The following is a 24,781-nucleotide window of genomic DNA, read 5'->3' as shown; positions in this document are numbered from 1 at the left end:
CGCTTCGTCCGGCGCGGCGACGCAGGTGTCGAGCCGAGCCGGCTAGATTTTCAAGCGTGCGTCGTGCTGTTCGACGGCTCGCTCAAGTAGATACACGACCGCTCTCGCGCCGCTTGAATCCCGCTTTTCGCAATACTCGCAGACGTTTTGTTCGTCCCGTAGGCAACGAGCTCGCTTAACTGACTGCGAATTAAAATTCCAGAATATAAGCGATTGCTTACGACGATTAATCGCACCCCTGCTGGTACGTACGGCGAGCTCGCGCAGACACCGCGTGCCCGGCGACCGAGGCGCGACGATCCTTTATTTTTCGTATCGAACGATTCTTCGAGCGTTTTCGAACGGCCCTCGACATACATATATCGGCGCATTTGCCGCATCGGGTTTCGATAAATCTTGCCGTGTCTTTTACCGGAGGCACGGTCACGCAGCCCCGCTCGTCCCACTCGGATCCCGTGGATATACACGAGAAACACAAAGATCCCGGGGCCTCGACTACTCGGTAATTCGTATCGGCGACAACCGTTTAACCGGCCGGAGATAGATCACTCGATAGACGGCTTTTCGTCCGTTGTCGCGTGTTTCCCTTCTTTTGCTTCGTTTCAGTTTTGTTCCGTTTCTTGTCCAACGTCCTTTCGAATCGCACGGTCTGTCGCGTGGTCGTCTAGGTTTCTGATTACTCGTTTTAATCCGTCCGCCCACGTAACACCACAGTCGACGCTGAACGCGACGATTGTGTCTGAGTTTCTGTAGCAATCGTTGCGCGACGATATTCTACGATATAGAAACAGTGCAATCGCTGAACATGGCTTCGGAACGTAGCCACGCACGAGATTCAATTTGCTCTAGGATCGAAATCAAACCGGCGGAACGGTGAAACGACGGCACGCGATATCCATGGGAAAACTGAAAGGCGGAGGTAGAGACGCGTTACGCGATACACTTTTAATTCATCTAAATCACCGAAGCAGAAGAAAGAAGAGAAAGAAGAGAAGAACCGGTGGAAAAAGAAGAAGAGGAGGACAAGAAGAAGCGCTGCGTGGCGGTAAAAATGCGCCGCTACACGCGCGCGTCGCAATGAGAGAAACAAAAAGCGAGGAGCAACGCGTCACGCGGGTACGCATGCGTTCGTGCTGCGAGCGTGTCTGAGGCGCATGCGTGAAAGCTGGCGCGCATGCGCGGTACCGCGCGTTGCAAGAAAAGGAGGAGCCACGGCGTGGTTGCTCGCACAACGGGCGCGCGATGCTCCGCTACAAAAAGTACATTGCATTTATAAGTCATTTATTATGAATTACACGATGGTATATTTAAAATGGGAGGCATGTCTTGTACGTGGATATATGGGATATCGAGATTATAACGCATGCCGCGGAGAGAAACCGGGACTACAACGGGCTGGGATACCCGCAACCGGACGTTGTCGTGTAGGTGTTCTCGCGTGCGTACGCACCACCACCGTGTCGAATCATCGTTCTCTCTCTGGCTCTTTTCTCTCCTTCTTGATCTCTCCCCCTGCCAGCGAATCGTCCGCGCCACGCATGCACGCGTCTACAAATTGGTAGTGCGTAGCAGCATTCTGGCTCCCGGATAAAACGTGGAAACCGCCTTTTTATTTTCGCCCGATAGAAACCAGCGCCTGGTGTGTAGCACGCTCTCGCACAGGAAATTAATTTCCTTCGTCGATATCTCTTTAATGGTTTTATGTTTCTACGATGCGCGGTTGTGCCTGCGATTGCGCTTCGACCGGCAAATAATCGAGAAATATATATTGTCCGTTATTCTCGTGTTCGACGAAGAGAGAGAGAGAGAGAGAGAGAGAGAAAGAGAGAGAGAGAGAGGAGAGACGGGAAAGATAGCGTTCGATGACTTGCCTCGTCCATGGTTGACCTTGCATCGGTGACATTGCACTCCTTGTCGTCGACCAGTCGGTCAGAGAATAAGTAATTAATTCTGAACAGTTGTCGGACGCGTCGGTGAAAAGCTTTCGTCAAAGATAATTAATCGAGCAGTCCCCGTGACAACAAGATTGGCTTTCGCGTAAGCGATACGCACTTCTGATAGGTCGCGATAGCCTACTCAGATATTTATTAACTATTATACGCGACATTGCATCGCTTGGTTTCTCCGTCAATGTATTTTTTCCTTCTGTCTTCTCTCTTCGCGCGCCGCAATTATTTACCATTCAACCATGTATTACGGCAGTTTAGCAGGAAAGTATCCAACGATAATCATATATTACGCGCGCGAACGTCTTTCTATTTGTCTATTAAATCTTCGGGAACGTCGGTCAGTGAAAGGCACCGGTATCCGTCGCGGAGATAGCAGACGACTGTGTCACGATGATCGTGCACCGGAACCTTGCAATCCAACGACACGTTTCCGCATCTGAAGTGATTCACCTTTCACCCGTCGACCAGCTACGGCTATCCTTCGTGACGTTCGCGGCTAAACCCGATCGACACTCCGAGTTGGATCAATTGAATCAAAAAAGGTGCTGTTAACGAGATTTATCGCCGTGATATCGAATGAATATTGCAATATCGAAACGAAGTAAGAATACGAATATTTATGAAAGGTATCGGTTCTCGTGATAAACGTATTTAATATTTCCTACGTTTTTCCATTGAAATTTCCAGCAAACCCCTGTATTTATACGTCTTATCGACTCGAAGGAATTTTAAGTCGTAAAGATGTACAATTTGAAAAATTCGTCTTGCCGGTCTGCGTTTCCTTGCTATTTCTCTTTTATTGTTTATTTACGTTCGAATATATATTCTCTTAATCCCTCCATGCACTCGATGCAATCGTTTACGTTTCATTTACTGCCTCCGATAATCTGCGTATCTTTCATATTCGTGTTAAAGTCGTAAAGTTTTATTTGTCGACGTTTCATGCACATTCCATCATAACTTGCTTGCAAATCATAATTAATCCGATAGTTCTTATGCGAGACTGAAGTAAACAAATAATGATAATCGCGTATTGCTTAAGTAATGATCAATTGCCTCAGCAAAAAGAGTAAGAGATTATGGACTTACTTGTTCAGAACAACGGAAAAATTGTTTGTATTATAGATATCGTTTACAGAAAACGATCTGTCAGAGAAATTCAATCCTACACCCTCGGATCTTCATTCGAAATTTCATTTTCATCTGACCAACAAATTCCCAAGTACCCAAGTACGCAAGACGAGAAAAAGCCAGATACTGATAGTTCTTAAAGCAAACATCAACTCGAAGTTATTTAAATTCCAGGGCGACCGAGTCGGCGCGCCGCCATTAATCTCCGGAAGAGCCGTCCAGTCGGTGTTCGCGCGTTTCACGCATCCTGGCATTTAATACCCGGTCGAAAGCTAACCCGCGTCGATCGGACCGGCGCGGCGCGGTGTCCCGGTTCTACGGGACTCGATGGAACGAGATTATTAGATATATGCGGTTAGTACACGAACGTAACCATCGAGGGATGGTGCAGACGTAGAAAAAGCGGAGGAAAAGAAAGAAATAACGCGAACGGTAAGGGAGAGAACCGAAAGGGAGAAAAAGGGAGAAAGAGAAAAGGACGGGTGTGTTGTGTACCGTGCCAAGGGGTAAACGGCCTCCCAACAACCTAGACGTACCGTGACCCACGGGAGAGAAAAAGAGAGAGCACGCACTACCACGGCGAGCGGCAATGAAAGAGAGAAAGAGAAGGCGAACGAAGCCGAGCTGTGGTAGAAACAGAGAAGGTAGAGAGTTTAGAGAACAGGTGCGCGACCATTGACCGCCGCCTTTGGTTACCCACTGAATTATCATATGCGCTGGCTGCGTCGGCGATCGGCCGATTTAATCGCGTCGATTACCAGCTAACCACGCATCGTTCGGGGTTAGGTCAATTAAGATGACTTACCGGATAATGATACGTTCGGGGGTGAGCCCTCTCGAGATTGAGGAAGCTCGTAGTACGTGCGGGAACAACGGGGTTCGAACGATCCTCGATCACGGAACCAATGACCGATTCTAAGCCGGACGCTGGATCGGTGAGAAGGTTGGTACATAGGTATATTACTCGTGACGTGTCCGTGCAAGAGGTAGGATCGTAAATTATCAGGAATTTTATTAATTATCGCGTGCATTATCATTGTAGATCGGCTTGTAAATCATCTCCAGCCGTGACTTATTGGCGTAGCCGAGTCGCGGCGCACTTTGAAACGGGACTCTTATATTATAAATTAAATAATTCAATAGTAAGCTGATAGACGCCCGCGGCGATCGAGGTCTCTTATCGGGTGGACGCGTTCTTCTTTTGCCAGCCGTTTCGAAACTGTCACGGATCGACTTCACTCGGTGAGACTCGGTGAGACTTACTTACGATGCTCGTTGCAAATTGTTTCGAGCGAAATTGGCGATCGTGACATCGATGCGCGAGCGTCTTCGCGTGAGCTAGCAATAACGATTAATGTAACGACGTGATATAAAATTTATAGTGGGTGTGAGATAAATATTGCAAAAATGATTGAATGCTTCGTACAGAGTGAAAATGTGCGAAGGTTTTAAAAATTCTGGGGGCACATCGTTATAAGTAAACGTGCTATATAAATCAGTCACAACCAGCAGTATCGTATTTCTTTTAAAAATTGGATTTTAATACATGTATCAACCACTCGAGATCTAAGTATATAATTAACATTTATAATGTAGCGTGGAAGAACCGCTATACAAGTCCGCAGATATATATTTTCCGTGTATTAATTTATAATCTGAAAACTGTATAAAAGTGGTAGAAGGAACTGTATAAAATGAAGGAAGTGGTTTCGAGTAGCTTATTAATTTTGGACTTTACGCAGCGAACAGATACAATAAGATAGACACAAATTAACGTCTTAATTATTAAATTTAAAAATATCCTCATATTATTTGAATAAAACTGTAGGCAACTCTGATCATCGTTGAGAGTATCTGTAACCCGGTATCCTACAATTTCACCGACTTTCCAGATTAACAACCCCTTAAATGAATCTTCTTATTCGCTACATTGTTCTGCCATAACATCAAGGTAAATGATCTTCCATCTAATCTACATAAATGATTTCCCAGCTTATGACTCAATAAATTATAAAGTGGCGCATAATAATTAACATTAATAGCGTACTTGTACTGCTAGACGAAGTAACTCTGATGAAAGTGCAATTTAACCGCGAGTAGCACGAACAACGCAGCGGTTGCCTACTTTCGCACCTCTTTCTTTTCATCGTGACTCCATGTGCATTTTTCTTTTGCTAGCAGTCAGGAACCGGTTGCATCGACCTGGTTGAAAAAGAGCGTTCTGACGTCAACGAGGAAAGATTAGGGGAACGACTATCTGGTCTGGATACAATAAACGAACAGTTACGTAGATTGGTATCGCAGTCAGCAGCGTGATATTAATTCCGAGGTGGCATTGGTCGCCATCGAGAGGCTGTTGGTTATCAGATGATACGAATAGTTTTTCTTCTTGATTATAATGCAACAACATCGTTACAAAATTATTCGTTAATTGCGTTTCATCGACTATGGTTTTAAACATGAAAGGAGACCTTAAAACACACGTTTTTTGCCGACAAACATATGTTTGTTTCTTTATTTGGCTTTATTTGATTATCATTTATTACAATCGAACTTCACTGCGTAATTCTTCGTTATCTTCATTTTCTTTTAAAGAATCTTGCAAGAATAGTTGCAGAACTTAATTACGCGATAACTTGAATATTCCAACGATACCATTTAAAATGTTATATTTCATAATGTCCAGTGCGCGATGTAATGTTCAGACGATCCAAGCAGTTTATAAATTCGTGCTATCGGTGGTTGGGTTGCCTATATCCTGCAAATTGAAGCAAATTTCGCGCGGGTAACCCCAGCCTCGATAATGTTCACATTTGTAGCCTATAAAATTTAATTAGCCAATTACTGCCTTTTAATTAATCAAGCAGCCATCTTTCCGCCTCGCGTAGATCCCGATTATATTTAATTACCACAGTCTCGGACGCCTTTCCATCCGTTACGCGCATTTCGTTGATCCTTGCGTGCGCACGTCTTTCCTCCTTCTTTCCGTGAATGTCGACATGGACGAGAATTGTCGAGTGGGTATTCAGCGTAGATTTAATGACTCGATGCAGATATGGGAATAGGATTGCGTGTTATGCAAGCTACAAAAAACATTTGTAAGGAGTTCATCCCTTTTTAATAAATTCTCCACGCTTTCTAACTTCTACAAATATATTACAATAAAAATTCTTCCAACGCTATTCTAATTACCGTTACCCATTATCCAAAATACCAAACTGATCTGCCATGTGTAAAGTATCGATCTAACGCCAGCCGAATCAGCCTGAATCGTCAAAAAGAGATTCCTCTCGATTCGTAGGTCGCTAATCTGGGCACGATGCGTGCAGTCCAGCGCGAGGAATCCGGCACATCGCGCGCGAGGACAGCTCGTGTCCAGAATCGAAAGAAGAACGCCTTTAGGGGTGAGAACCGCGCGCGGAATTTTCGAGCAGCGCTCGTTAAAGCGGATCGAAGGCACGGACACGACGTCCGTGGTCCCGCGACTAATGACGTGGCCGTGTAAGCCGCGGATCGGACGCGTCAGACTGCTCTACGCGTTAAGCGTAGGTATATACGTGCGGCGTGCTCGGAACAATGCGTGTCGAGCAGAGAGCCGTGAGGTTGTGTGCACGCGCCGCGCGAACAGTCGGTGTGAATCCACACGGGGCTGACTGGCGCGGTGCCAACGTGCGTGGGCTGACAGGCTGACAAGCTGACAGCGAGCTGGACCCCGACCACCCGACACCTCACTGTCAGGCGGGCCTCGAGTCTCCCGTAACTCCTTTGCTCTCGTCTCTTGTCTCTTGTCTTCCCTCCTTTCGGTTCCTTTCGGTGTCACGCTCTTCCGTGATCCTTCTCAGGTTAGATCGGACGAGTTCCTGCAGTTGCGTAGTTGCTGTGATGCTGATGATCGCAGGACGATCCTCGATCATACAGGTGTGAGTTCGGATAGGTGTGAAGAAGTGGAATGGTTAGGAAGGTTTATGTAAAACGGTGTAACTGGTTTATACTGGTTTATACTATGGAAAAAAGTTGTTGAAAGCGCTGAAGATCGTAGTAGTACTAAAAGCTTCTTAAGATTAAATTGTCTACAAACATATACGTATACGAATAAGTAGAAGATCGATAGCTTCGTAAAATAAAAACATTGAATTCGGATTTTATTTCTTAGAATGAAATTCCGCGAACTTTCATTCAGCGGATATTCCTTTTACGGAAATCCGTAATTACCAACAAAGTACGTTGCTACAACGAAAGTCGTGGAACGTTAATATTTAGAAAAATCTTTATCCTTCTTTGAAAATCGGTTGGTCTATTAAAACCTCGTCGTTATCTTTTCATAATTTTACATGCGAACAAAGAATAAACCAACAAAGTAGCTAAAATTTCTAACAGGCTTTACCACCCGTGTGACCTCGAACGAGACGCGAAGACATTCTTTAACTCCGCAATACTCACAAAAACGACTGGTCAATTACTACCATACAAATTACCCAACAATTTCGTCACCTGACGCTCATCCACCGGTTAAAAGCTGCTTCGAGCGTCGGTTTATTAAGGATCGCGGTTTATGATCAACGCTCGATCGTCGGTCGCGCCGCTCGCGCTGTAAAACCGAGTATTTACGACGAGTGAGCGCGCGAAACGCGTCGCGAGGAATTTGTAATAATTCGAGACGTCCGTTTTTAATGGTTCCTCGCCGCGGTATCGGCGCGTTTAAGGGACCAAAGGAATCCTTCGTGCATCAATGCTAATGCATCGCGGCGGAGCGGCGCAGCTCAGCGCGGCGCCTCTGACGGCCACGCGTTTCCGCCGGGCGCCATTGCGTCAACGCGAAGATATGCAAGAATTATCCAGGCATCTCGCGAGCCTACGTTCCCTCGCCAATGTTTCGCGGCAGATAAGCAACCGGGTGTATATTCCACGAGGGCTGAGCCGAGTACAATTATTAAAAACCGGTAGAATCCACGCTTGTTCCCTTGGCCGAACATCCCATTGGCCTTAAGTACCTATTTGTTGTCGTCGTCCGCGGCTCTGCCTCTCCCCGTAAGCAAGTCCCGTGTTCAGTGATTAATTTCATCGGAACGACGAATGGTTGTTCAGGATTTGTACTTCCTGGCCGAGGGAAAATCCTCGCGAGACCCACTCGCTGGAATTTACCATCCTCTGCTGGATCCCATGCAGACCGAGATGCGTTTCTCGTTCTTCCTCTGTGTCTTTGCGCTAAGTTGTTTAGGACTGGAAGATAGTGGTATGTTGTGGGTTGGTATGCTGGTACTGTTCCTTTAGTATTGTTAATCCCTTTGCTTCTATGGGCTAGTTGGATGGTTTTAAAGTTATTCTGAACAGAGGGTAGTTATGAAATTGCAGATAAGTTTTATTTTACTTGTGAATGACTTTTTCACATTTCTTAATGTCAAAATTTTTATAGGAATTTCGAGTTTGTTCGATAAAAGACTTACATACAAATATTGAACTTTTCTAATTTCCAACTTACTACCAAATGTATGTTTCTAGCATGTGTATCATATGTGTAGCATATGGTGCAATATTAATTTTTTAATAAATTAATATCGGAGCAAACATCATTGATTTAAATGAATAATTGCGGCAAGTGACGCTGCGCGTTGCGTGTTAACCCAATTAGGTACCTACATACAAAGTTTAGTTCACTAAAGCGAGCATATAGCGATATCAGCTGTCAGATGTCAGGCATCTTCATACTTCTTCATCAATGCACTTGCTATCATTTTTTTGTTCAATTTCTTAGTTATTCTTGCAAAGTGACGTTGACATGTGTGTCATAGATAACATTTCGACACCATCTTCTCATTGTCGGTGAGTTACATTATTACTTAACATTCAAAGAACTGAGTAACAATGACAGATTGCTTTATTGAGCAATTCGGTATAGGTAACGAACCTATATTTCATAATTAGTAATGGCTAAATAGTAATTGATTTTCTGCTATCAATTAGTCGGCCGATTACAATGTTAAAAATAATTGACCCATTATTTACGTATTATGGGGCATTGTCTTGTTTCTAAAATGTAATTCAAATATGCAATCCTTCTATTATAGATCTTAGAAATTACTCAATTAAACTACCTTTAAATGTAATCATGCATTTCTAGGCGCCATTTTTAGCATCTGTCAGAATTTATAAAATTTAAAAAGTCTCTAATTAATGAGGTTTCTTGGATGATCATCCAAAAACACGATAACACCAGAACGGAACGTAATCGGCAATTATGCGCCTCGAATCTTGTTGACTTACTTCGCTACCTGCTACTTTTCCCCGGAAACTGTTCAAAGAATTCAATCGTTAAACGGTCGCTCCAGGTTACACCGAGATTATGAGAATTTGTGTTGCGAAACGAATCCTATACACGATTTGTTACCAGTTGCAGAATGTAAAATTAGAGGAATTCGTTTAAATCTCTGTCAATCTCAAGACACCGACTATCGGAAGCATATTTTAAACCAATCATAAAGGGGAAACTTATTAGCCAGTTCTCATTTTTTAAATCATAATTCTCATTCCCTGTAACATATTTCAAGTCGAGTCTCGCGATTCGAAAATCAATATGTACACGTCTGATGCAATAATTCAAAAAGGACTGAATATTCAACCTAGCTATCTCTTAAATAATACTCATCAAAAAGTATGAAAGTAATATTATTGAAGAAAATACTCGTCACAAATTCTTGTAAAAGTCTTAAAATGTAAAAATTCTCTTAAAAAGTTTGTAATACAACAATCGACAAAAGATGCCATCGAATAATGTTGCTCGAATAAAGCGCTGGAAACCAAACGACATCCCATTTGCGAAACATTGTCCCAGTTCTCGCGATTGTTAGGACGCGTGTTAATTTGCAAGCGCGTGTTCATCGGGTACGAAAGATTCGGATTGTGTAACGAGATAAGTTGCGCGCTCGTCACGAGCACGCCAGATTATACGCTAGGTTCGTGCATCGGTTCTCGAATCGATACTCGGGCAACGTATATAAGTACTACACATGCATGTGACATGGCCACACGACGAGCCACGGTTCTCCAGTTCGCACGGCCCGATATATCTGCGGATCGATTCACGATGGATTACCGCTTCGCGAATATATATTCAGCTTTCTCTGTCAACACTGATTTGCGACTCGCGTTTCGGGCAGTTTCGAATTCCTCCACGATATCTTCTCCCCCTCGAGACGCTCAAATTAGAAGTTATTCCAACTTAAATGTTGTTGGTCGATTCACAAATATTCATTAATAGTTGCAGTGCAATGTACAGGGTTAATGTGTTTGAGTTGGTTCGGCGGAAATGGCACGAAGTACGGGGAAAATTATTTTAGCGTAAGGTTGATTATAACAAGCTTTGTTGATTGATTAAGTGTGATCAATTAAGCAACGTTTCTTTTTTGCAGCGAATTAATATTCTTCATATTTTTTGTCTAATTAATTTCAAATTGAAAGAGGGTGGTACAGTCGAACAAGAGGTTATTCTTCAAAGATAGATATCTCTCGTGAATCATGTCGCAGACTTCCGATGGTAGACAATACGTACAATCTGGCGAGTAACTGTTCTTGTTAACTACGTACACGTCAGCTATCCCAGGGCATGACTGTCTAAATTTATTGCAAGTCGTATCTATTCCTTATCTATTGTATTCGATTCCTGAGCTAACTATGTAATAGTAAGTAAGTATATACCTCTTAACATCAACATTGTATAAAACCTTCATCTTCCCAAACCTGGAAAGACTTTTCTATTCGTGCAATTACCCCTTAACTGACCTTCGTCAGTGTCCACCCAGTTTGAACAAAAACCAGAAACGAAGGAACGAGGCAAAAAGACTATCGCAGAAAATCTCCGTGAAGGCAAAGGGAAGGTGCACGGACGAAACATTTACCGTAGCTGGAACGTCGTATGCATCGGCACCGGTGCATTGTTGCTCGCTGGCCGCGATGCTATCTGGCCCGGTGACGTTGTCGTGAATTGTAAGACACCGGCGGGCCGCGGATGGAAACGAACGGATCGAAGGAACCCACGGCCACGTGAAATATACGTCCACGTTTCGCCTTCTATCCGGCCGATTATCTCGGGCCTGCTGTCGCTCACGCGGTAATTGTCTCTGCCCCCGGGATCGGCCGAACCGTTCGATGCTTAATGAGACGTACGATTGCTCCCAATTTGGTATACGTACGCTACGCCGTCGGATCTTAACCTGGCTAAGCTGATCTTACCTGTGCATCCAGCGTAAATCTCCGTCACGCAACTGTCGCGGCTATTATGTCGCGGAAAATTTACGGTAATCCGGTGAATTGTTGACAAAATCGAACCTGCGATCGTTCTTCGAAGGGAAATGCGATTTTCATGCTGTATACTAAAATTTCCTGCTAGATATATGTTTGCGATAAATACATCGTAATTCTTATACAAATTCTCAGATTGGTTTCAAATTTAGCTAACGTAATCGTGACTGTTGTGCCTCGTTATAACGCTAGCAAAGTTTTAAAATGATTTGACATAAAAGTTTCCTACGGTGAGCGTTCAAATATTTTCGTGAGCCAGTGTAGCGTAAACTCATTCGTCATGAACGCTATATATTATAATCTTTGAAATATTTTAGTCCTTCGACGATACGTAGTGACGCGTAATTGAAGCATTCGTTCAATTTTCGATCTGATTGTTGGTCGATCGCGGATGGCGTAGCTGCCATTGATCTTCGTTAACGCAATGTCCGATCAATTAAGCGCCTAATGCGGCATCTTCCCGCGGGTAAAAAGAGTCGAGGTACTTTCTTCGTATCGCGTGCAGTGTATAATTAATTCTTCTGCCATTAAAGCGCTATCGCTGCCTACCGGTCCCTGGGCATACCGCCTCCGAACAGAGAAGGAGAAAGGAAAAGAGAGAGAGAACGTAATTAAGCATGTAAAGTAATTATCATTTTTTCTGCCAATGTGAGGCAATAATTATAGCTCTTGCGTAATCTGCAAAGGCGGGACGACTAGTACGATTCACGACAATGTCCGTTCGTCGAGATACCATCGAGACGTATCGTTCTATCGAGAATTACACGGGACAACAACATTGTATAGGAGTCTTCCGATTAGCGGCAACGCGAGATGGAATCAAAGGGTAATCGCGAGAGTAGTCCGCTTTAACGCTTAATTATCCATTCCATGCGTATTCACTGTAGTATACAAAAATCTATGAACTGGTTGTTGAGGGGTTTTATAGACATAATTTGTTCGGCATTTATCTTTTTCTTTGTTTCCTGTAAAACTTTATAAATGTAGTGTAGATTTTCTGCTCGTTTACGACTCTCTAAAAATCTGTAATGTTTTAGAGCGCTGTGCTTGGACTTCTCTGTGCAATGATTTATGTGATTTTCTTTTACTGTTCTGGCCATTGCTTCTTTCCTTCTTCTTCTTTTTGTGCGATTTAATTATTTATTAACGAATAACTCTATTTTTGCAACGGTCTCCAATTCGAATACAGTTCATATGTATTCGTTGTAAGAGAATATAAAACATAGGTTAACAATTAAATGAACTATATAACAAAGTAACAAAATTCAAATTAAATAAACGAACTCAATCAATCGCAACAACTTTCTACACTATCGCGACCGCTTTCAACCCTAAGAAGAGTTGGCAAAAAAAAGAACAGCAATTTCAAGCCTCGCAGACGAGGACTCGGTGTCGGGCGAGAAGACGAAGCGAAAAAGGACGGGAGGGGCACGTGGGCTCGGACCGAGACAACGCGCGTCCGTCGTCCAGGTACGAGGCATTGTTCTTGAGTCGCAGTACATCAATTCCGCGAGCGAGCCGCGGCTGCCCACGCGAGCGTTCTCCATGGGACGGCGTCTGCGGCCCGTGGATCGCGATGCAGCGCGAGCTGCAAATGTTTCTCGGGCTGTTATAGATACTTACATAAAGAGGGAATGATGTATGCCCCTCGATGGGTAATATAATGTAGGCGGCTAACGAGAAAGGCCTCGCCGCGGCAGACTCCGCTCCATTCCGCACGGCTCCGGCGTGCGCGCAAAAAGGGTGGATCCGTAAATTCGCTGCCTTCAACTAAATCAGCGCGAGTAACGACGCCCGTCGTCGCCCTTGCCCGACATCCTTCTCGGCCGCGAATCGCCGGAAGGCCTCGCCATGAGACAGCCTCCGCGAAAAACTTCCCCTACATCCGGAGAAGGAAACGTCTGGATGCTTTTAAGTGTCTCACTGGCACGGTTAAGGACGAGTCTCCATGGTGGCCGGAATGGTCGGCGTTCGATGTTGGAAGAAATTGGAAAAATCTCGCTGGTCCAGTCGTCGTTGAGTGGAAAAGGGTGACGAAGAGGGCAATGAAGAGAACGAAGAGCTCTTGTTTAGGGACGAAGGCAAGCAGCATGCGCGCAATTCCAGTGTTTTATGCTCGCGCCTATGCATGCGTAACGAGTTCGAGGCTCGTAACTCTCCGGTGAAACCGACTGCTTCGGAGTAGATAAGCGGTTAACAATCGTTTACGTCGGCAGGACGTTCGTTTTCATTCTGTTTTCAGGGGTTTTGTTGCGAGCGTGACCGATGGAAGCAAATGGAAAACTCTGCTTCTGTTCTTGAGCGTGTGCGTGCTGATTTATCCCGGCGTTGTGACGCGATTTGTTCTAACGCTTCTTCGTTTCTCTTGAATTTCTTTAATTGGATTATATCTTTGTCTCTTGATACCTAAGTCATTTGTTTCATGGAAATAACGAGGCTCTGGAGTCAGGTTATGAAATTTTTGTACATTAGCTGAGTATTCGCACGATTGTTCACGATCTTTCGAATATCTTCAATGACGTGAAAATGACGATCCCTTGGGGAGTACAAGGGAGTCATAGAATTCAGCTTCAAGGAATACAGGTACAATTTTAATATGTTTCGAGGCTATCAACCATGAAACGATCAGATCCAATGCACTATCATTTAACTCAAAACACTTTGTACTGATTAACTTGATTAACATACAACGTAATAAAATTCATATGCGGATTGCTTTTTTTATCAAAGCAGCGATAGGTACGACAAGTTATAAATCAAACAGTATTTTTATTTCAGAAATGAATTACGTATTTTCGCAGATTCTTTTTCTTCTTCTTCTTATTTTTTATTTGCCTTTTACCGATGAGTTTTTCGTACGATGTCCTGGGAAGAAACGTTTGTCAGAGACTAATAAACCATTCTGCGTTCTCTACATAAAAGAAACTCGGCGGCGACGCGTGTACATGCTCCTATTCCGTAATGGTAGCAGTGGTATTAACATAAGGATTCTCTTGGCTGGTGCCCGGCGAGTTGGCGATTTAATAACCAATCGTACGCGGGCATTCCGTCAATCCAAATGTATCCAATTAGTTGTCGGGCTAGGTAATGAGTTTTAGTATCTATTGACAGTAGCCGAGGCGCGCAGATGCGCGGCCATTAGCAATTCTAAATGGTGTCGTGCGAGGCCTGGTCATTAGGAGTAAACGTAAATAATAATTACACGTTCGAGAGCTAAGAACAATCGCTTGACGTGAAGAAATACAAGCTCATGAACGCGCCACCGCTTTGCTCGTGTTTCGTTCCTTTCTTCTCTTTGTCCTTACGTCGTTCGTATCTTACAACGCGAGACTTTTTTCTAAAATCGAACTAATATTAATGAAAATTTTACAAGTCACAAGTAAATCCTCTCGAATTGAAATTTCAATGATAAAACAAGCAAATTTTACAAATTACAAATCAATTGCTCGACGTACTCAGTGTAAAATTATAAATTCTTGAAATAGTCGATTCTAAAAATTGTTAGTGCCGCTGAAATCTCTAATCTACAACGTGTCACTAATTAATCTACATATATCATCGTTAAACGTATAACTATCAATATCAATACTAAATTATAATGTAGGTGTTCTGATCTTCTTCTTCTTCGCTTCCCGCCATCCTTCTCTTCTCTTCTCTTCATCTTCCCATCCTCCGGTCGATTTTCTGGTTGCCGTTGTCCGACCTGTCTCTTTCTCTGTTCCCGTTGACTCGCGCGGAGAGTGCGCGCCGCTCCGAGCGCTAAATAAAGTAAAAGTTTAATGGCGCACATCCGTTGTTCCGATAGATATCTTAATGCGACCGGATTTTCAAGTCCCTTGAGATAAGTGCACGCCGATGAAACCCAACGGCGCAAGGGCCCGATAAACGACGCACTACGTTTTTTGGCCAAGCAGGGCAGCGGCCAGAAGCAGCATCGAGCGGGTGAGAGCGGAGGTTGGACGAGGGGCAGAGGCTCTAATGACCAGCCCATAACAATGTCGATCGACGGAAAGGTTATTAGGCGGGATTCCGCGTCCTCCTGAGATTACGCGCCCGATAGAGGCCCACGATTCATTGTATTATTTTTTTCGGCGATTCGCGCGGATACAGATACGCATCTGTGTACCCTTTTCGCCCCGCGGCTGGACCATGTCCGCCATTGCGTTTTGGGGGGGAACGATACAGTCGCATGGAAACAGCGACCACCGAACATTCTTGACGTTGTTGCTGTCCGGTTGCAGTTTGCCACCGATAAAGAAGAACCCTGGGAAGCAAGTTGGAAAGAAAGCCGATTCGTTTGGATGCATGCAATGTACGTAAGATACGACCTGCAAAGCTGGTAAGAAGTAGACCGATGAAGTTGCTCCGTGAATTCGGAGGAAGGAACGAGGTGACTGGTTAGGTCTTCAGAACGGTGATACAAGGACAGAAAATATTGGGTAGGGATACGTAAATGAATTTAAATTAGCGAATTTTACTTGTGAATTTAATTAAGTTATTGGTTAAGGATCACGGTTTATTATCGAAGGCGATTTTTATGAAAATTATCTCCGCAGATAGAAGATGGAGATTTTAAATAAAATGTACTTTGTATTCATCGTTATTTGCTCGAAGTTATTAAAAAGATTTGTTAACTTGTGATTACTCCAGAGATAATATTAAAAGTAGGTATATTTTTTTGACGAAACAAAAAGGTGATATTAGATACTGTTAGCTTCGTAATTTATTATTCTATCAAATAGATACTACGTACTAATCTTGATGGACATTTCAAATCTTAATTCCTTACATATCAGCTTACTAAACACTCAGCTTCGTTATTGATTCTTAGCAGAAACCAGGCGCCATGTCGAATTTGGTTACTGGCCGGTTCGCATAATTCAAGCATGTCGAGTAGAAGCACCATCTTTCAGATGCTCACGGACGAAGGATGATCGTTGAATTGCTTCTCGCCAAGAAACGATTCTTCGCGTACACGATGGAGGAATTAAGCCGCGATTAGTTACTGTTGCGTTGGAAATTAATTGTGCACTGTCCAACGTTAGAACAGTGGGCGTGAACGAGGAAGTGAAGGAAAGCCACTGGTTATTACGAACTCGGGGCCATAATAACTTGTACCGCTTTCATGAGAGGCTTGCCTTGTCCCTCTCTTCGTCCTCGAGCTACTCGTAATTCCTGTCTCTGTCTGGCGTTCTTGTTGCAAATAGAATTAGGCAACGGCGTGCTGAACAGTGCGGCTGAATGGAACGTTTCCAGGCGTAATCAGCATCCCCGAGGCAATTCGTTGATAATAACGATCAATTAACCGCTGTTTGCAGTGCCAGAAACTGGCTTGATAACTACAATTTTCTAAATTGCGACTCGTCGAATATACTAGCGATGCGATGGATTGAGAAAACTATGTTGGGAAGATTCTTTCAAGTATTATTGTTTTTTCGATGCACCTTCAGTAATTTTCAAGATTTATCAAAAGGAATGTGGCTATTAAAGAATGTTTTAATTCTGCTTTCTAATTACAGTGGTCGATTTCCGATGAAATCTATCGATTACTATCTATTTTCGTCTTCGTTTCTTAGGAAATAAATGCACGATGTACGCAGTGGTAATTATGTAATTACGATAAATAACAGAAAAAATAATGGATTAACAGGCAATTACTTGTTACGATATATTTCTGGAAGAAGTAGAGCCATTCTATTTTACATTTGTCCAATAATGTACGCCTTAATAGAAATGATTAAATCGTCTAAGCAACTCCGGTTTCGAAAATAGAAGCTAGATATTCGATAATTGAAGAATTATAAGTATACTCTTAAAAATGTAAAAATTCTTCCAAAGTTACGATTAGAACTACGTCTATAGGAAACAAGCATTCTAGATTCATCAGGAGTCGAATAACGTTTAAATGACAATTACCTACGTTAACAAAGTATCGTTACACCCATAATTCATCCTAACCACTTACGATTAATCTATCCAGTTCTCCCCTCAGCTAATAGCAAGCTACGCAAGAATTACAGCGAACGATTACATCGTGGTTTCATTGTCCCCGGCAGGAACCCGATCGCAGGTCGCGGAGGTGTAAAACGAGCCGAGAGCGAGACCGCCGCGCAAACTCGAGGATGGACAGGGTGGTCGACGTTTAAGGGAGAGGCCGGACGAGTAAATATTCGCCTGGACCTGGCGATAGTGGCGAGAGATGGTGGGGTATACAAACGCATTTAGACGAGGAGAGTATAGAACGACACCGTATAGACGGGTCGAGGCAGGGTAGCGGTGCCTCGGCAGGTGAGTTATATTCGTTAGGTGGAGTGCGCGGATGGGTCGTTGAAGAGGCACGGAAACCCCAGGGGGAAGAACGAAGGTATCCCAGCTTTATTCCAGTTTAAACGGTCCGTCAAAGTCACCATTACCATTCCGGTTCGCGCGAACCATTTATTTACGCGGTGCCGGGACGCGCCGCTTATTTATAGCCGTCAATTAATTATCGCTGAATAATGAGCGCGCAGAACCGCGGAATACATTAGCCGAATCGCCATTCTTACCGGCGTTTACTCGCGTCGGGGGCGGCCGATTCTCCTCCGCTCTCGTCTACCATCTATCTCCGTTCCACCGACTGGAAACCCGCGATCTTTCGCTCTCTCCTTCTCCGTTCTCTTTGTCCGTTGTTCGGCCTCTCCGTTCCACGAAGGACGGCTTCGATTTGTTCGGAACGAGCTTTCCTGTCCATGCGTGGTTCATTGTTCGCGTCCCTGAACGACACGGCACAACCGCGGTCTTCGTTGTACGCTCCCTGTTAAGCTGAAATAGGATCCGGTTCAGGTGTTGTCCTTTATGGCCGAGGACGAAAAAACGGACGCTGTTCGCGAGGCGCGCGCGACTGCTAGCGTCACATCTTTTCCTTCCTTCCTTTCTTTCTTCCTTTCGTCTCGTTGTTATATCTATAGGGAAACGAGTGGATTAATTTGCCTCAGAGCTGGAATTCATGCGGTTGCCAATGGCGCCATGGACGTTACTCCAAGTTTAGCTTTCTAACATTTTACTTCCCTTTTTTTGGTTTTTCGTATGGTTCGCGTGACCAGTGGGTAGAGATAGTAATTACGCGCTGAATGGACGCGTGGGAAGATACGAGACGTGGGTTGGTCAAATTTGAACAATTTGCGGTTTTGTTTATATAGGAGTTGAAGAGGTGTAATGAATTTTACATATTAATCCTTTCAGTCCCAAATTATCCGGCGACTAGGAACGTTTGTTTATTTTAAGAAGAGCAATCCGTTTTATGAAATAAAATGAAAATTGTGTTTTATACAGCTCCGTGCAACGTAGCATACAGAGTCCTATACGTAGCATGAATAATTCTATTTGTTAGCTGATAAACGCGACTCTTCAATATTCATTATTGATGTCTTATTCGTAAATGATACGTTTAAATGGCTTGTTAGTATAACACATGTCTCCCAGGAAAATAACCGGATTTGAAAAGCCTGCAGGTATAAAAAGAATTGAATTGAAGAGGGTTAAGTCCAGAGTTAATCGAGTGTTGGACGAATGTTCAAATTCAATTAACTCGGAAACCAACTACCATGCAGGAAAATCGTATTCTACATTTATGATTTACTTTTATACGTTCTACCATCCTTCTAGTATTTTACATCGAATGTGTTGAACTTAATTGTATTTTGTATTACGAGAACAAGAAGATTTTACTAAAAGTGAATTAAAGTATAGTCGATCCGTCAACAAAACTTCAAACTCATGCCGTGTCGTTTTCTCATCCACGACAAGAAAACACCAAGAAGCAAAAAGCAGAAACAAAACACAACTACCACGAAAGAGCGACTATTAAGTAACATATACTAAGCGACAGAAAGGAGCGAGATCGGTGTTGTGAAAGAGACGAAAAGACTTGCCGTGGATGCCCAGATCCCAGGGAACGGGCTGACATTCCCTGGGAATAGCTACTCATCGATTACGCGGTATACAGTGTTGAGTGGGATCGCGAGTATATATGGGATGCGGTCGAATAATAATAAACGGGGATAAATAGCTAACGAAGGACGCGAATGGTTGCATGGCTATTGCCCATTCATATAGACCAGGTCGGCTGGCCATCGGCTCGCCTCGTCTCTCCTCTCCTTTCCTCTCTCAGCTTCTCTCTTCTGTTCGTGGCCAGGCCAGGGGGGTGCGCTCTGGCAAACTGCGCTTGTCCACCAGGGACAATAAATGACATTGGACCGTGGTTCTCGCGACGATACGACGGCACGACCGCCAGTTTCTACCCGGTTTCTCTGCTCTCTGGCTCCGATCTCTGTCTCGCTTCCACTCCCACTGTCGTCCTCATCCCCAGCCTACTTCTTCTCATCCTCCTCGTCCTCATCCTCGTCCTCTTCTTCTTCCTTCGTCCGAGAGCGTAGGCAGGTTGGCATACGAGCCGCGGTCAACTCGCCAGCTCCTCTCTCTGCTCTAATGAGCTTGCTATTATTTGCTTTATTGAATGCAATTAGAGCTTACTCCGTGTCCCTGTCCCCCTGCCGCCTGCCCCTTTGCGCGACTCTCCCTTCTCGTCCTCTTCGTCTTCTCGCGTCGAGGTGGTTCGAGTCTCGCATACACAGCCCCGTATCCTGCCGTAATCCTTCGTTTCTTCACTGGTGCTGGTGGAGGATAAACGCGTCCGTGTAGTCGCGTTCGAGAGTACATGCGCGTAGGGAATAGAGTGTATATAGGAGTACGGTGGACGTCGATGTATCGCCGTAAGGATGGCAGGGCATAGCAATCAGCCGCAGAGATGCATTCGAGCACTACTGTGTAATTTCTAGAACAAAAAGCTTGCCGTAATTGTGTTCATTATCTTCGGGGCCCCCAGAAACAAAGAGGACGCCACAGGGAGAACAGCAATGGCGCCGCGAGAGGGATAGAACGTCGGATATCGCGAATCGGCCGCGAAACTTCCGCTTTACACGCGCAGCGTATGTGCTCTTCCTATCCTTCCGATTCCTACTGTTTCGATAAACATCCGTTTCTTTGGCACGACGAATAGTAAAGTACTTTGCTCGATCTAGATGACCAAAATTAGGGTCTGGAGGGTTTTCTTCGAATTCGCATTATCCTCGAGTACCACGTAACTATCTAAACAATCTCATAGAAGAATTCGGAAAATAACCCCGGGACCGTGTGTTACAATACGATTAGCCAGTTCGCAATCAGTTCGTCATTAACTCGAACTGTGTTTGAATATCCCTGTGAACCAGCGATATAATGTTTCTTTCTCTCGTTTACGATGCCGAGCAGGGCCTAAAATTGCTATTCTTGGTGCTACATGTCTGGAAGCGTCCACCTCGGACGATATCATTTCGGTGGAGCCACGGGGCACCGCGAGAATTCGGTATAAATTGCTTCGGGGGAGCGAGTTCCGTTTAAAAACGAATCACCCGGGTATTATCCTAAGTGAGTTTTAATGACTCAAATCAGAGCGTGGCACCGCGGTCGTGTCCGCGGAGAACACGCGAAACTTCGTCGGAAATTCGGTTAATCGTACGGTTGTCCAGGGTCGTTCACGGCTCTCCGGGCCGCCTTAACGAGAACGAAGAGCGCAAGAGAGCAGGGCGACGCTTGTCGCACACGCGAAAGTGCGTACACGCGTAATTGCACGCTGCCGCTCGCGTGTAATTGAAGTTTCTGGAAAGGAGGGAGGATACATTGTGCCGGAACGCGACACGTCCAACCCGTCACGCCGTAAACGTTACACACGCGCGCGTGTGTACCTAATTGCATGTTACCAGCGCAGCTCGAGATTACAAGATCAACTAGCTGCGCTGGACGAATGCCTGGAATCGAGGAATTACGCTTAATGGGGAGCAAGCGTTAAATATTATTCAAACTAACTGCGTCGTGTTGGTTCGAACTGGGTGTCGTTTCGATCGTTCGACGAACTAATTTTGGTATTTGGTTTCCGTGAAACAGGCTTTCACGGAGGTAATGTTTCGAGAACTAAGACTAATAGCTAGACATACCACTTCGATAGAGGAGTTTCACCGCTTCTATCGATCAATTTGCTTCTTCCAGAAATATCCATTCCTAAATGCTTCGAAACCCTTTTAACGTCTGTCGGTTATCTCGAGTATCACTCAAAAAATTTGCACACTTGTCTCGGTTCCCTCTCTATTCCGTACTTCCATAAATTTTACCATACAACCATACGCTCACAAATACGCACACTAATCAAATGTCAATGCAATGCAATGCAAAACACGCGATAGTCGTGCGTCTACGTGCGCGTCGATGGTGAACGAAGGGAATAAAGAATAAAGAACGAAGGAAGAAGAGACGAGCGAATGTAAAAGAACGGTTGAGAGAAACATAGAGAATCGAGGAGGAACAGGAGGACGAGGCAAAGAGAAGAGGGATCTCGAGGTGGTGTAATCTACGTAGCGAGTAGGTAGGATGGGCAGTGGATACACCGGCTACGTATAAGTATAATGACTGGCACTTCTATGCATTATCATACCGCTGGGGCTGGCTCCGATGGTGGCTGGCCGGTCCGTGCGGTGCCTGGGATCAGCCGTGGTCGGGGAGATGAATAATTTCAGGACGGGCACGCAATTACGTGCGCGTACGTCTCGCGTACCAAGTAGCCAGTCGACGGGCCACGCACGCATACGCGCACACGTGGCAAGGAGCCACGGACACCGTAGAGCGGCAAACGCGTAACCCATCCCCTCGGACCGCTCCACAATCTTGGTATCATTTATATTTCACTGCGGGCAATTATTTCGGGCCCTGGCCGTGCCCATCGGGTGTCCGATAAGTTCGAACCCGAGACCACCGCTCGCGGTGCTACCACGAGTCTCCCCATTCTAGATTCTTCATTCTCTTACAGGAGAATTCTCATCTCATGTCCTGACTTGTCGTTGCTGAAACGCTTGGATATTGCGGATTAAGAATTAAACGTTCCAAACGAAGCTTGTGTAGATATTCGATGAATATTCGCACAGGATGTGATTATTCTTGGTTCGAACTCGTGAATATTTTTGTTAATTGTTGGAAATACACCGGTTTGTCTGGAAGATTCAATGATTTAGTTAAATTACTGATTGTTTGAGCTTCTATATGGAGTGTTAAAGGGAATATGACGGAAAATAGGTAAGTTAAAGAGGTTCTTGGTAAGTTGGTGTTAAAGGACTGGAATAAAGAGAAGTTGTAAGAAGTTGAAGATCGATAAAAAAAAGGTAGGTAGTATAATTTGGTTTAAACAATGGTAGCCGTTAAGTGTTGAAGTAAATATCTCAAAAACTAAATTCTTTTCACGAACAAATAAAAAGTATTTTATCTAAGAAAACGCTAGAGTATTGCTGAATAAACAAACGTCGTAAATCAACAGTTATTACCAACGCTTTATCAACAAAATTCGATACTAAACACACGGGTGCCGAAATCTTATTGCTGGAACGAGGGATCGGCGCTGGCGAAACTAATTGAAACGAGCAACCGATGAGGAGTAAGATCGGGACTCGCTGCGATCCCGGCTGCGTTCGCAAACATATTGCATAATCGGTAATAACCCCGGCCCGGTCGGCCGGTTCGCCTTAGCGTATCGGGACATTAATTATCATGCCGTGACGTTTCGCTCGATCTTCTAATAACGGGCGTCCAGAGGCGGACACGCTTATAAGCTCGACCAATTCACCGCGTGCACGCTTATTCCCGTAGCCTAATTTTACACGTGTGAACCTCCACCAACGACCTATATATATATAAGTACACACACATGTATACATTTATCCGCGTATCAGAGACCTGGTACAAATATCTATTTCTATCTCTCTGTGGAAGCTGGCGCGCCTATAATTTACACGCGTGTGTCCCCGCTCACGGGCAATAGTTAAAGCCTGTTAATTTCCGGCAGTGAAGTTATATCCGGTGCCAAAGTCCGATGCAATTAAACGTTAGACGGTAGCGCACGTCGCGCGAGCCAGTCTCGCTTCAAGCGACATCCACTCAGCTATAACGAGGACACTTTGAATCCGAAGGCTGGTAAAAGGGTGGAGAACCCGGAGAAGGGTGCGCGTCGTTCGAAGGGGGGGGGGCGGGAGGACGAGGAGGATGATGCTTGCACACGGTTGCTCTCGCTTTAGTAACTCTATGTGTATCACCGCGCACTCCTATACTCGATCGTCTCGAGGATTTTCTTCATTATAAGTTTCAGAACGGCGTAACGCTGCCGAGAACCAGTGGCTCGCAAGACTTTCGCCCTGGAAAGGTTGGCCATGACTGCGCATCGCTCTCTCGTTCTCGAGTGGTTGCGCTTCAATTTTCGCTTCACGCTCGCGAGGCATGCACGACTTACCGGCATGTCTTTTAACGAATCGCCGGCCCGAGGGATCGGCAGTTGCCACTTTGAAGACGCGCCACCGGCGCACACCACGTCCTCGGATTTATCGTCGCGAAACCCAGCTGCGCCGTGCCGCCCCCGGGGATCTTGCCGCCAGCGTGGGTCAACTCAGCCTGCTGGGGCCTCCGATGTCGCGGGTAGAATCCTGGTGGAGGCACTTGACGTGTTTGTTTGTCTTTGAATCTTTTTGATCACTACTGTTTTAACACCGAAGTATTGTCTGGAGACCACTGATACAGAAACTACTTTCTTTTCCGAAATTCTTCTAAGAAATGATTAAGGGAAATATATCTTGGCACAATGTTTTCTCTTAATGATTCACAATTCGCGATGTTATTGTCGAATAGCGAATAGATAATGGAAGTAGTTGATTTGTTTGTTCGTTTGCTAGTCTTGTTGAGCACTTGTTTTAACATCGCAAATTGAGTAGAAATGTCTCGATGGTACGTATTCCTTCTTCGTAATTCACAGATCGTGCTATTACAGTTGAGTGGAAAATTGGTTGAGATTAGATTGCCTTAAGTAAATTACCGAACAGTATCTCTGTAATTGATGTAATTTAAATATTTGGTAATGGCGGAGTATCACAGTGAAAGAAAGTTACAGGCTGGGTCGGCACTCTGTACCGAAGAACTGAACTTTCTTCAATTTCACCTTCCGACTCCGTTATTTTAAGTTTCCGGCAAGTTAATAGAAAGCTTCAATTTATTTTTCCAATTTAAAATTCCCTGGAAGTTCCCTCAGACGTGCATTTCAGCTAGTAACCGAACGTTGTGTCTTCAAAGTTGTCGTTATCTCTCCAGCACGAAATAAATCTTCATACGTGACACCACTCTCTTTGATGCTATATTATCCAAAATTTGAATTTTACATCTTCTCGGCAATGTGCATAACTGCGATACCAAACCTTAGAATCCGATCTTTTCCACTCATCATCTTGCGTACTAATTTACATAATAAATACAGTGTACAAACCATTTTACCACAAAAGAACACCTCACGCTATTAGTCCTCGAGC

At 44.5% G+C, this 24,781-nt stretch overlaps 1 protein-coding gene across 1 annotated transcript in view; it reads right to left on the bottom strand.

The window, feature by feature from the left end:
• LOC122568149 (transcription factor SOX-6) overlaps positions 1 to 23,739 on the bottom strand; it is a 322,224-nt gene extending 298,485 nt beyond the window's left edge. Inside the window, exon 1 of the mRNA XM_043727547.1 lies at positions 23,719 to 23,739. Coding sequence (XP_043583482.1) covers positions 23,719 to 23,724 — 6 coding nt within the window. The 5' untranslated portion in view covers positions 23,725 to 23,739. The remainder of the gene's footprint in view (positions 1 to 23,718) is intronic.
• Between the last annotated feature and the right edge of the window lie 1,042 nt (positions 23,740 to 24,781).

Source organism: Bombus pyrosoma, linkage group LG6 (assembly GCF_014825855.1).
Source record: "Bombus pyrosoma isolate SC7728 linkage group LG6, ASM1482585v1, whole genome shotgun sequence".
NCBI lineage: Eukaryota > Metazoa > Arthropoda > Insecta > Hymenoptera > Apidae > Bombus > Bombus pyrosoma.
This window is presented reverse-complemented; position numbering and strand designations above follow the sequence as displayed.